Source organism: Cyprinodon tularosa, unplaced genomic scaffold (assembly GCF_016077235.1).
Source record: "Cyprinodon tularosa strain WSP-4 unplaced genomic scaffold, ASM1607723v1 ctg463, whole genome shotgun sequence".
Lineage (NCBI taxonomy): Eukaryota > Metazoa > Chordata > Actinopteri > Cyprinodontiformes > Cyprinodontidae > Cyprinodon > Cyprinodon tularosa.
In genome coordinates, this window is record NW_024039189.1 from 1,165,370 (window position 1) to 1,178,290 (window position 12,921).

At 37.0% G+C, this 12,921-nt stretch overlaps 1 protein-coding gene across 2 annotated transcripts in view; it reads left to right on the forward strand.

Annotated features, from left to right (window-relative positions):
• Positions 1 to 12,921, forward strand: part of LOC119793887 (multidrug resistance-associated protein 4-like) — a 107,818-nt gene that overhangs the window by 8,779 nt on the left and 86,118 nt on the right. For both annotated transcript variants that reach the window (XM_038301173.1, XM_038301174.1), the window contains exons 5-19: positions 96 to 185; positions 1,072 to 1,235; positions 1,319 to 1,444; positions 1,610 to 1,859; positions 3,084 to 3,191; positions 3,298 to 3,387; positions 3,590 to 3,781; positions 3,957 to 4,051; positions 4,134 to 4,220; positions 5,184 to 5,280; positions 7,097 to 7,312; positions 7,455 to 7,586; positions 7,713 to 7,750; positions 8,024 to 8,118; positions 10,055 to 10,201. In XM_038301173.1, the coding sequence (XP_038157101.1) occupies positions 96 to 185; positions 1,072 to 1,235; positions 1,319 to 1,444; positions 1,610 to 1,859; positions 3,084 to 3,191; positions 3,298 to 3,387; positions 3,590 to 3,781; positions 3,957 to 4,051; positions 4,134 to 4,220; positions 5,184 to 5,280; positions 7,097 to 7,312; positions 7,455 to 7,586; positions 7,713 to 7,750; positions 8,024 to 8,118; positions 10,055 to 10,201 (1,927 nt within the window). The remainder of the gene's footprint in view (positions 1 to 95; positions 186 to 1,071; positions 1,236 to 1,318; positions 1,445 to 1,609; positions 1,860 to 3,083; positions 3,192 to 3,297; positions 3,388 to 3,589; positions 3,782 to 3,956; positions 4,052 to 4,133; positions 4,221 to 5,183; positions 5,281 to 7,096; positions 7,313 to 7,454; positions 7,587 to 7,712; positions 7,751 to 8,023; positions 8,119 to 10,054; positions 10,202 to 12,921) is intronic.

Below are 12,921 nucleotides of genomic sequence, written 5' to 3' on the forward strand. Positions count from 1 at the left end.
ATCATGTTACACAGAAGAAAAATTTGATGTTCTGTTTTCAGCAGCTGCGTTATTTCTGTCAGCTAGACTTGATGTAACACCTTTGTTCTGCAAAGGCTCTTTGTCTCAGCAGCTCAGCAATGGCCGAAACAACCACAGGTCAGATAGTCAACCTCTTATCCAACGATGTCAACAGATTTGATGAGGTGATTACATTTACCTATCTACATTCAAATGAAATATAAGAATTGCACCATTATTTTATATAATTTTATTGATAAAAGTAATACAAAAATAAGAGTTATTGTTATAGCTACATGCACACAAAATATGTTGGAACCCTTTAAAAATGCCAAAAAAACCTAAACAGATTTATCTACGAAATAACTTGAAACTGACAGTCAAGTCAAATATTTGGAAGAAAATGACAGGATTTGGTTGTGGTTTGTGGACCCAAATGAAGAGGCAGGGAGGCAGAGGTGAGTTTCTTGATGATTTAACGAAGTAGAAACAAACAACTGAGGCAGGAATCCAAAAATCAAACATGATAAAAGTCCAAACAGAACAGAAACCATGGAGACATCTGGGGAAAACAATCATGAGCAGGAAAACTCAGTGAGACAGAGTTGGAGGAAGTTAAATGAGGAACCAGCACTGAAGAACTGCACAGAGAGAGTATTTATGGGAGACTGAAACAAAGAGAGGGCTAACGAGCAGATTGGGAGCAGGTATGAACAGAGCAGAAACGGGGAAGTAGCTAGGTAAAAAGGAGACCACAAGAGGGCAGCAGAGGGCAACAAATAAAAACCTGGAGACTGAAAATAACCAGAAAACACAACAAAATAAGAATTAAACCACTAAAACTAGAAAACACGGAGCAAAGTAAAACTGAAAACTCATAAGAAAACTTAACAAAACCAAGACTGTGACAGAAAAGAAGAATAACACACTTTGACCTTGGATTTTTGGGGTTCAATCAACCAGTCAACACAAACGGTGGCATCATATTTGCATCATTCTGTTTATTAGATTGATCTGAGCTGTTGGTGAAATGCTTTGTTTTTATTGTGTCTCCTGTCAACCTCTCTGCAGGTTACCTTATACTTGCACTTTATATGGGTCGGCCCACTTCAAGCAGTATCTGTGATATTGCTTTTGCTATATGTTATTGGCCCATCTTGTCTTGCTGGAATGTCGGTCCTCTTCATTCTGTTGCCAGTACAGACCATGTTTGGACGTTTTTTCTCCATTCTCAGGTTTATTTTAAATACATACTACATTGGTTTATTTGGTCTTGTTGTAAACACTCCATTTCTGCAATTTTTGCCTTTTATTTCAGTGGTGAAACAGCAGTGTTAACCGACGAGAGAATTCGCACGATGAGTGAAGTAATATCTGGAATCCGAGTTATAAAGTTGTACGGGTGGGAGGAGCCTTTCAGTGCACTGGTGGATGAAGTCAGACGGTGCGGTAATTTCTATATTTTTTTTCTGTTTTTTTGTTCTTTATGGTTTCTTATGATTAAGCTATAAAGTTTGTGGTGGCAAAGCATCAAATTAAGGCCTTTCCTTTTACTCAGACCTGTTATTCACTTTAAAGTAGTATATTCTGCCATATTACCTTTTTGCAGAATGGAAATCTCCAAGATCATGCGAAGCTCTTACCTTCGTGGCCTGAACATGGCATCCTTTTTTGTGGCCAGCAAGATAGTCATCTTCTTCACCGTCTGCGTTTATGTTCTCACAGGAAACAGGCTATCAGCCAGCAAACTCTTCATGGCTGTTTCCCTCTATGGGGCGGTCAGACTAACTATCACCCTTTTTTTCCCCTACGCCATTGAAAAAGTCTCAGAGTCACTCATCAGCATCCAGCGGATTCAGGTAAATGGAAGATGGAACATAGGAGCACCTACCATAGATGCCGTTGCTTTCTTTTTTATACTGTACACAAACACATTTCTAAGATACAACTTAACTTTAATCTTTTTTATTCCTCATGAAATATTAAGCTTGAAACAGGAAATTTAAAGGAAGAACATAACTGAGTGGATGATATTTTGGGAAATATTAGAACATGATATGCACCTAAACATTTTTGACTTAGTTAAAAGTCTTATAAAGAACTTATTTACTGTTGCACGATTTTTGGTAAAATATATTAATTAACAAAAATATAAAAAAAGTAAAATAATATGAATATAAAATTAACAATATTCAAAGAGTTAATGGGTGCAACTGGAGTAAATAATGAACAAAGCAGAATAAGTATAACTGCAACAGACATAGAAATTGTAGGAACATTTTATTTTATTTTTTTCCCCCCCAAGGCCTTGTGATATTTGCTCATGTCTTTCCTCTCTCTCTAATCCAATTTCCTGTCTTTATACTTTCAAAAATAATTAAATAGAAAAAAATAATAAATGAAATTTATCTTAAAAATAAATTTCATGATCAATAATCCATTAAACCAATCAATAAATGTGAAAATGTGCCCCAAATGCCATAAGGTTTCAAATAAAACAAATGAGGCAAAGTGAGAACTGTAATGAAATCACAAAGGTAACAAAGTAACAACTGTAGAAAAAAGTAACATATAATAAAGATTGCAAATAAAAATAAATAAAATGTGACAAACGGAATGTAAGAAGTATAAAAGCTGTTACAAATGTAACAATGTACGGTAAGAAAGCTACAAATTGGCATGTGTGTCTAAGCTATTTAGTAACCAATGTAATAATTGTAGCAACCAAAACAAATACAACAAAAGTAACAGTAACAATGTAAAAATTCAGGCAACATTCGAAATTTAAAAATGAAACAAATTTAGCAAGATACAAAAGACAAACTTACCTTAGTAAAATAATATTGATACTTTCAGGGAGTAATTCAGTATATTATTGGAGATTTTTTTCCTCCAGCTTGATTCCAAATGTAGCCTGTCTATGTTATTCTTTAAGGCTTCATAATGTTTAATTGTACATTTCCCTGTAGCTGAAAATTTTACATTTGAAGACACATTCGGTATCTTTTTACATACCAGTATATTTTTAAACGATGTTCGTTAAAGTCAAAAGAACCCTCCAACTTTTTTTTTTGTTACAATAGAAATTTCTTCTGCTTGATGAAGTTGCTCCTCAGCATCTTGGACTTTCTGTGGCAGATAAGAGAGAATATATGGTGAAAGTGCAAGATCTGAAGTGTTACTGGGATAAGGTAAGAATTCATGGAAGGAAATGCAGTCTTTCATTTTTGTTTTGGGGGTATTTCCCCCCCCAAAATAAAATAAATGTTAATTATTGTTATTTGGTATTTTTTGCAGAACCTTGAAGCTCCAACCTTACAGAAAGTGAGTTTCACTGTGAGACCTGAGCAGCTACTGGTGATTATTGGGCCTGTTGGAGCTGGAAAGGTCAGGTCTGTTAAGTTTTCACAGTTTTAAATATTTTTGCAGGCACTGAAATACTTTGGCCCATGTGCACTGATAGAAACTGTATGTTAAAACTAGTTTTGTGATCTTAACCTCCCAACTCCCACCTTTCCCTTCAAAAAAGAATTTCATAGGTTCAGAGTATTAGCCTCACCATTTAAATCTTGATTTTTATTAATGTTAGTCCTCACTCTTAAATGCCATCCTGGGAGAACTATGTCAGGAAACGGGTGTGGTCAAGGTCAAAGGACGGGTAGCCTACACACCGCAGCAGCCATGGATTTTACCTGGAACCATCCGAAGCAACATTGTGTTTGGACATGAATTCAACCCAAAGAAATATGATCGAGTCCTGAGAGCTTGTGCCCTAAAGAGAGTGAGAATATCTTTATTACATGTTTAAATGTATTGCTGTACTCTCTTTAACAGAGTAAGGCAGTGTTTATTTAGAGATTAATTTGTGTTTATATTAATAAGTGACAATAAAAATGAACCAGATATTAAAATAAATCATCCCTCACCTCTAAGTTTGACTCTTTACTCTCTTTCAGGACATTGATCTTTTGCCTGGGGGTGACTTGGTGGGGGTTGGAGACCGAGGGGCAAACCTCAGTGGAGGACAGAAGGCCAGAGTCAGCCTAGCAAGGTACGCTAAACGCTTGTAAAGGAGCTTCCCTTCCCCTTTTATCCCAGTGAATGTAATGTCCTCCTTTTTTATGGGCTTTTAGGGCAGTGTATCTTGATGCAGATATCTACTTACTAGATGACCCTCTCAGTGCTGTGGATGCTGAAGTGGGACGGCATCTCTTTGAAGAGTAAGTCTTGTTAGTAACCTTTTACATCTAGAAAAGAAGACATGTCGAGAAAATGTCTATAAATGCATATTTGATATTGGGATTTATGGTTCAGTATTTGATGATATTAATTATCTGGATTGTGCAGGATCTCTACATTTGCTTGGGCATACATACACTTTTAATAGATTTATAAAACCATGCCCACATTCAGCCATAAATGGTCCGAGCAAAGCACCTCCTGAATCACTTTGGATTCCAATAAACTGGCTGTTCATTGTAACTTCACTGTTAACAAAGGCAACATAGTAGGGGAGAAGGACAAATGTGACATGTTTTTATGCGACTGGTCATTGTATATAAATATGGCTTATTATTGCAAACATGTATCACACAGTTGGTTTAAATGCTTATGATCAGATCAATGTATGATTAGCGTTTAATCTAAAGTAAAATCCAACGTCTGAGAGGAATTATGATAAATTACGTCATCATTTCTCCCTAGCTTTAAAATGAGCATACATGTGGGTCAGAAGGGCTGTACATTTTCCCAACACATTTGTTTTTTTAAGATCACATCCTTTGCCTGGAAAGTGATGCATTGAACCTTTAGGACTTTTAGGATATGCAAGCTTCATAAATAAAACCCCTGCTCATCGTGTTCTAAATTTTTCATATAACTTAATTAAAAAAAAATCTCATTTTTTTTTCTGCCATTCTTTATTCAGCTTTAAAGACATAAAAAAATGATAAAACCTACATAGCAATGATTAAGCACACTCCATGATTCAACCTTTAGCAGCAATATATCCCAGTTGTGACATCTTCTCGCAATGTCTTTCGAAGCAGCAGCGAGGAACACAGATTTTCCTTTTTTGACTTTGTTTTTGTCATTTTTCATATGGAATTATGTAGGCAGTGTTTTTTAATGATAAGTGTTGCCATGCAACTGGTGTGTAGATTTTGTTTTTCTTTGCTTTGCAGGTGCATTTGTGGGCTCCTGAGAAAAAAGCCTCGTATTCTCGTAACTCATCAACTACAATATCTTAAGGCTGCAGATCAGATTGTGCTTTTAAAGGAGGTTTGTGCTTTTCTGACTCTGTAGTCACTAAAGGTATAGTGGAGGATTTTTTTGCAAATTTTTGAAAATTATCTCCCTCTCCACTTAAAAAAAAAAATGCACATGCACAACCCTGTACCCGCTCTCGAGAGTGCTCGCCTATTAAACGCGTGTGAGCGTGCACAAGCCAATTTCTCCTCGTGCAAGCTCTGTTTAAAAGTTTCTGTTTGCATCGCTCATACAAGCTTACTTTCCAAAAGAAGATTAGCAAATTTTTCAACAATGCCAGACTCACCTAACCATGTCTCGCTCCGCCCAGCTCCACTCACATACATCTGGGAACCCGCTCATTGAAAGTGATTTCCCCAACCAAATTTATGGTCTGTCCAATCAGGACGCAGGGTGGGTGTGTCCTGGAGTGGAGAAGCGACCGTGAGATTCCAACAACAATGGCGGCTCGCATTGAGGAAGCAAGCGTTAGCAATGATGCTGCTATTTCTTCTGTGTTGTCCAATCTATCTGATATTGTTTCATTAAAAGAACATCAGAGAACTGCTTTGAAGGCTTTTGTTGGTGGAAACGATGTTTTCGCCCTTCTCCCGACCGGATTTGACAAGAGCTTGATCTACCAAATGGCTCCTCCTCTCACAGCGTCACGGGTTAGCTTCGGTGTGAGTGGTTGAAATAGCATGTCAATAAAGATGACAGACAAGTGGCTTATCCAATCATATGCAAGGAGTTTTGATAAGGCCCAGCCTTCAGTAAAGGCAATTCCTATGGCGGGTTCCCAGATGTATGTGAGTGGAGCTGGGCGGAGCGAGACATGCATCTGGCTGTTGTCAGGTTAAGACTCACCACCGGTAAGTAAAATTGAGGAGGAGCACGTAGAACGGCCTTATGTAAACATATCACTAGAATGATTGACAATTAGGAGGACCACTTATTATGATGATCCATCCAGAAAAGAATAGCCTCCTCTATACCTTTAATGTGTGAGTGTCTTTTGTGGGATGGTGGGGAAGCGTAATTTTTCTACATTTTTAAGTCCTTTTTGAGATGCCAGAAAAAGTGACCAGATATTCCTCTGTCAGTCTGATCCATAAGGTGCATTAACATCAGTGTTTTCTAATGCACATTTTAAAGTATTGCATCAGGAAAAACTTGCTCAAAATGTCAGAATGAGAAAAGAATCCAAAATCTGCAAAGAAATGCCTGCTTTACAGTTTTCTACTGGTTTTACTGTCGGTGTCTTTCCTGATGTTCCTATTATGCGGGTAGACATGGCTGGAAGCAACTTTGCCATTACTAGCTGACATGTTAATGTAAGAACAACTTCGATCTGTTTGATCTGTTAATCCATAGCTGCTAGATTGCATCGACTACATCCTGTTTATTACAGCCAGTGATGATAGTATACAGACGACCATATATGGAAACATTGTGCTTTGTATCGTTTGGTTAATTTGCATCAAACTAAATGGAAACGCCACAAATTCGCATTTTTCTTTAGTTTTAGAAGTTCACTTCACATTGGAGCTTTAGCACCCTTCCATCAGCTGCTGGCTAAATGAAGGCTTCTACATCTTTATTGGGGAGTAATAGCTCCTGTCATTTAAACATTTGACAACCTTGCCAAAGTAACCCAACAACATAAAACCCTGGTATTCTTACTCAAGATTAACATACCATTAGATTTACATTAAGATCCATGCTTGATTAAATGTCAGGTTACTGATCTACCTCAAGATTTCAAGTCTCAGACTTTTGTGATTTAACTTTAAATTCGTCCCCGAAATAATCTTCTTTTTTTAAATACTTTTTTGTTTTATTTTTTCAGGGCCAGATGATTACCCAAGGCACCTACAGTGAGCTGCAGGGCTCTGGCATAGACTTTACCTCCCTTCTTAAGGAGGATCAGGAGGAGGAGAGGCAGGACGTGACCCCACTGCCTGGACCTGGCACCTTTCATTACACCCTCTCTGACAACTCCTCCATGTCCTCCCTTTCTTCTTCTCTGTACTCTCTGATTGATGGAGGAGATTCCGTGACACTGGTGAAGTATAACTCTGCTGTGCAACATTTTAGCCACTGGAGAGCAGCAGATATTCACAATTTCCAGCTTCTCTTCATGTGAATTTTTTACATGTTTTTTGGGGGAAGATGAGTGACACTTAAATTATCATTTCTGCGTGTAGGTAGGGCAACCAATAGAGGAGGAAAGCCGCTTAGAAGGAAAGGTCGGCCTGAGTATGTATGTGAAGTATTTCTTGGCAGGTGCCAACCTCCTGGTCCTCTTATTTCTCATTTTACTTAATGGACTTGCTCAGGTGAGTTTATCATTTCATTAATTCTTTGTATTTTTTTATCAAAGCCTTGGGTTTATGTATTTATTATTTGAAGTATTCTATGTATAAAGTTCCTGCTGAATAAAAATCTCCTACTTTTATGTTTAGATAACATTTGTTCTTCAGGACTGGTGGCTTGCGCATTGGTAAGATTTCACTTAGTTAATGGTTTTGTAAGGCAAACAGTCATTTTTTCTCTGTGACTGAAAATGGTTGAGGATCTCATAGAAACTGCCTGCACTAAACTGTTTCTCTTGACTTTGTCTGTTGCTCACTGAAACCAACCTTGAGCTTCACAATATAAGATATGTGTTGTGTTCATTCCCTGATGTGGTGTTTTTTTTTTTTGCTTTTTCTATTATCTTTGTGGTGTTTATTTTTTGCTGTGGATTTCTGGGTGTATGGCGGCTGACACGCAGGGCCTCTGAACAGAAGCACGCCGCTGTGACTGAGCACCTCAATGGCAACTTCCCTCAGCAGCTGGACCTTGACCTGTACCTAGGTGTTTACGCAGGTGAAGCTCGCTGCACTCTCGTTGCTCTTTGTGTTCTTTGAATGCGGCAGTCGCTCATTGAGCAGATCCACAGTTCTTTGGCTGTGGCCCAAGGCCTTCAAGGCCCAATGTATCCTTACATGGGTCTCAGCTGCACAGCGAGATAGGAGTGCTTTTCTTTCCTTTCTGTTGCTGGAATCCTCTGATTGTCGTCTTGTGACTCTCAGCCGCCTCACGTTTTCTGGCTTTATGCTCAGCAGTAGAATGTAGAAAAATGCACACTAGATAAAAAAAAAAAAAGTATGACTGTATTATTCATAATGCAAAAAATAAACAGATTTTTTGCAGAAGACGTAGATACAACAAAATAAATACAAATCAAACAAAATGTAAATTACTAATCAATACATGTGTAATAGTAGACAAATGATATCATTTTTATTTCCCACTGCTAATAGTATTGATTATGATAATATACACTTTATAGACCAAATCAACCATTTTTGTTAGGTCAAATTTTTATTTTTATTTTTGTTGAAAAGGGGATTTGGCAGAAAAGCAGTAATATAATGCCAAAATGAAATAACGTTTAAAACGACAGATAAAAATTTTTGGTTTTCAGCATAAGCAATCAGAAAAACTATTTTCACACAAAACCTAAAGCAGTATCATTATCTAAATAAGTCCCCCTGAACCACATAACTTTTCTAATGAACTTAACAATCAGTTCTATTTCAGGTCATATTTTGACATGGAAAAAATGCACTATATGTTAAATACACACTTTATCTAATACTGTAATTACTCTTACAGCTGTCATTTAAAAAGATAAAATAAAAATCACTGCACGTTCTGTGTCGACATCCATTCTGAAATGTTGCAGACATAAAACAATACATTTTTAGAAGCAGCATACAAAAAATGGGGATGGAAATTAACAAATTATTAACAAGTAACTGATAAAGGATAAGTAACTAATTAAAGATTACAAACTGATAATTACATTGAATGTAAAGTACAGAGGTCATAGTATTAAGTCTGGAGAAACAACTTGTAAAAAAGGACATTATTAGTATTTTTCCCACCATACAACAAGAACTAATACATCTTGCTTGGAGAAGCACTCAGAGGGGACAAACATGGGGAAGACAAATTGAGACATGTTGAACCAGAATTTTTTTTTTCACAAAGTCTGGTTCAGTCTTGTCCAGTTTTTTTTTTTTTTTTTACATTTTGTTGAATGGAATTTTTAGCCTAATTTTCCTGCTTTTAATAGATAAGATTGGGATCCACAGCGTTTCACATCAGACCTGTCTTTCCATTCTCACCTCACATCAATAAGCCAGTTTCACCCTCACAGCTGCCCTTAATGGATCATTTGTCTTTTTAAATGATTCTATGTAACCCTGAGAGATGGGCGTTTGAAAATCCCAGTAGATCAGCAGTTGCTGGCATAAACTAACAACCATCTTGCAGCAACAACCATGCATCTTTAAAGACACCTAGATTCCCTTTCATCCACATTTTTATGTTGGTCTTAATCTCAACAAATCATCTTGATACCTAAGCGCATGTGATTGGCTGATCTTCTACTTGTAATGGCAAGTCATTTAAAAGGTGTGCATGATATTGGGTCAATTAGCGAGCATCGATCACAAACAGAAATACTGATCTTACCACACAAACAAGCTCACTAAACATTACTTTAATTAGCTTAAAACATATTCTAAAATTAGCCGAAGTATCCTGAATGTTTTCATAATAGTGCTGAAACCCATCAGACTTGGAAAAAAAAAGGTAACATCATCAACAGTTTTATCATGCTTATGACATCCAATGCAAGACTCCATTAAAACACAAAGTAAAAAAAAAAAAGTACTTTAAGCTGTAATGCAGTAAACATGCAGAACAACATTTCTCAAGCAGTTTTTCATGTATACATTTTTTTTTCTTTCAGCTTTAACAGTCACCTCGGTTGTGTTTGGCTTCACCCGCAGCTTGGTCTTCTTCAAAGTCCTGGTGAAGTCTGCTCAAACCCTCCACAAAAACATGTTCAGGGCCATCCTCCGGACGTCCATACGCTTTTTTGATACCAACCCAACTGGTGAGTGCACTAATCAGGAAATGAAGGTCTGATTTCAGCGTCTGCATCAGTGATGTATTAACATGAGATCATGAGTTGTCAAGAACATTTAGCTCTTTGTTTTGTGCATCACCACTAGAGGGCAGACTGCTACTTTTCTTTGACATACAGTACTGTCTGTTCTGCTCCAGAAAAAAAAGAACAGTTAAGCTTTTCCCTCATCTTTCATGTCATGACCATTAAGTTTTTATATGATGTTTTTTTATTGAATAAAAAAAAAGAATTTACCCTTGCAAATATGGACATTATATTTTCAGACAATTTTTGTAGTTTTAAAAGATTTTTTGGTATATTTATTCGAATATCAGAAATAACTGAGATAGATGTAAAAAAAAATTTAAAACTGCTATAAAAGAAAAAAATTACAATTTCTGTATTGTTTTAATTTTTTATATTTTCATTGTTCATCTGCTATTATGAATGTTCAACTCAATCCAAAATATTGTGATAAGATTTATCATCTGTTGTAAGGCGTTTAAGATGAAGAGTGAGAGCGGCACTGGAGGGGGGGGGGGTTTACAAAAGAGCAAACAGATTTAGTTAATACTGTTTGCAGAACCCTCGATCCTAGATAATGTTGTGTTTGGATTATGGACCTGTACAAATACAGAAATATTTATCCTGTGCACCGTGTCGGACATTTTTCTAATATTATGAAGTTGTGAGCGGCAGCTGGTTTAGAGGAGCGGGCAGACAAAACAACATAAAAAGTGATTAAAAGGTCTAAATGGCAGCCGTTTCTTTTATTTAAAAAATCAAATATGTTTTTGTCTATTGCTTATATTTGCCTTATGCTTTACATCTAGACTACTTTAAGACCTCTTGTAATTAGGTTGAGGAATAACGCCACAGCCTGCCAATCAAATTCAAAGTCAGCTATCAAGTGGCCTACTTTGATAACTTCAGCTTTTTCTTTTACATTGTTCACCTGTCTGGAGATAATTACGCCGCCTAATCTCCTCATAGTGACAGGAGTTTACAGCACAATCGGCTCGGGTGGGAATTCACTACAAGAAGGGCGACTGTATCGGTATAATGAGTCATAATAAGCCACTAACACCAGTCTAAATATGATTTGAGGGTGTTTTAGCAGCTTGAGGTTTCGACTGGCTTTAGAAGTGGGCGTATAAGCGTGAAAGCTTTTCCTTTTGCAGAGTTATGTTTGGAAAGAACGCTGCACGTCTTAATCTTCATCTTTTGTTTTTCAGGTACTGCCGTTTGCATTATGTATCGGACAGCCTTTTATCTGGGTGTGCCTTGCTCTGAAATCTTTAGAAAGACTGAGGAGAGCAAACACTTTAAATAATCTAATGATCCGTTTAATAGAGCAGCAAAGGAGAGGCTTAACAGACACTGCTATCTGATTGTTGCTGTGCTGTTATCAGTGAGCCATTGCTTGGTCAGTCCAGTTACTACAGCTTGGCCTTTAAAATGGGAAACAGAATTTATGTTTCCCCGGATTAAAAGGCAGCTATTCCAAAAATGAAATTAAACAACTGTTAAACACAATAAAAATAGGCAAATATTATTATTAGCCCACCAGAAAGAAATCCAAAGTTATTTGGATGTTTTTCTACAGTTTGCAGTATTTTTCCCTTTTGCCGACAGTTTTCATTTTCCTCCCAATGTTTTGCCACTGTCTGAACATTCTTTTCACTCGCATACAATAACTGTCACTTCCATCAACTCTTCTGCATTCAACACTATCGCAATGAGTCTGAGTAATTTGTAACTGCGCTGTGGAGGATTTGACAGCTGTTTACACATGTAAGTGATAGGTGTGTCGCTGCCACTGGAAAAAAGGCCCTGTGTTTGATAGCGGCCCTCTGAGTTAAAGGTTATGATTTTGAGCACAGCTGCATAAAGGTGTTCTTTTTTTACTCTTTGTAACTACGTTACAACAGACAACATCAGTGGTGGGTTATGATTGATGCAGAAACACTATAGCTCTGCTGTATCTGCTGAAAATCACCTGCACCTTTTTCACTCACCAAGGTTCTTTTGTGAAACTCATTTTGTTGCTTAAAAATCCACCAGATACTATTTTGTAATTGAGACACTGCATCTATAACGGGTATAGTGGTATTCATTCAATACAGATCAAATTAGATGGGTTGATTTAACAAGACAAAGTAAGATCATGATTTTAACTCAAAATAATCCGTTTCTTTTTTTTTTTCAACCCCAAACATTAACTAAATTGAGTGATGTTTAATATTGGCACTTGACGCTGATGTACAGGACTGTTGCAGTATGAGACATGTTGATGAAACAAGTGAATCAGGTATACAAACTTTTTAGGTATTTTTCTTGTCTATGTGCATTTGATCACCAGTTAAAGCTACAGTGTGTAATAATTACAGGCATATAAATTCAGAAATTTAATATATTATACATAACTATGTTATTTATCATCACCTATGAGCTCAGCCTTTTAACCATAATATTTGCGTTGCCTTAGAATTCGTTATTTATAATTACATAGGAGCGGGTCTCGCAGCCATGGAGGCTGACATCTTTGCGCTACGGCAGCGCAGAGGCAACAAACTAGCGATTGCGAGATCTCCCATGACGCTCAAAAATAACTACGGCAAGTTGAGAGAGATTAACTGAGACGGTACTGAACAGTAGATGGCAGTATTATGCCTGAGAAGCGTTTAGTCTGCCTGAAACCAAAGAAG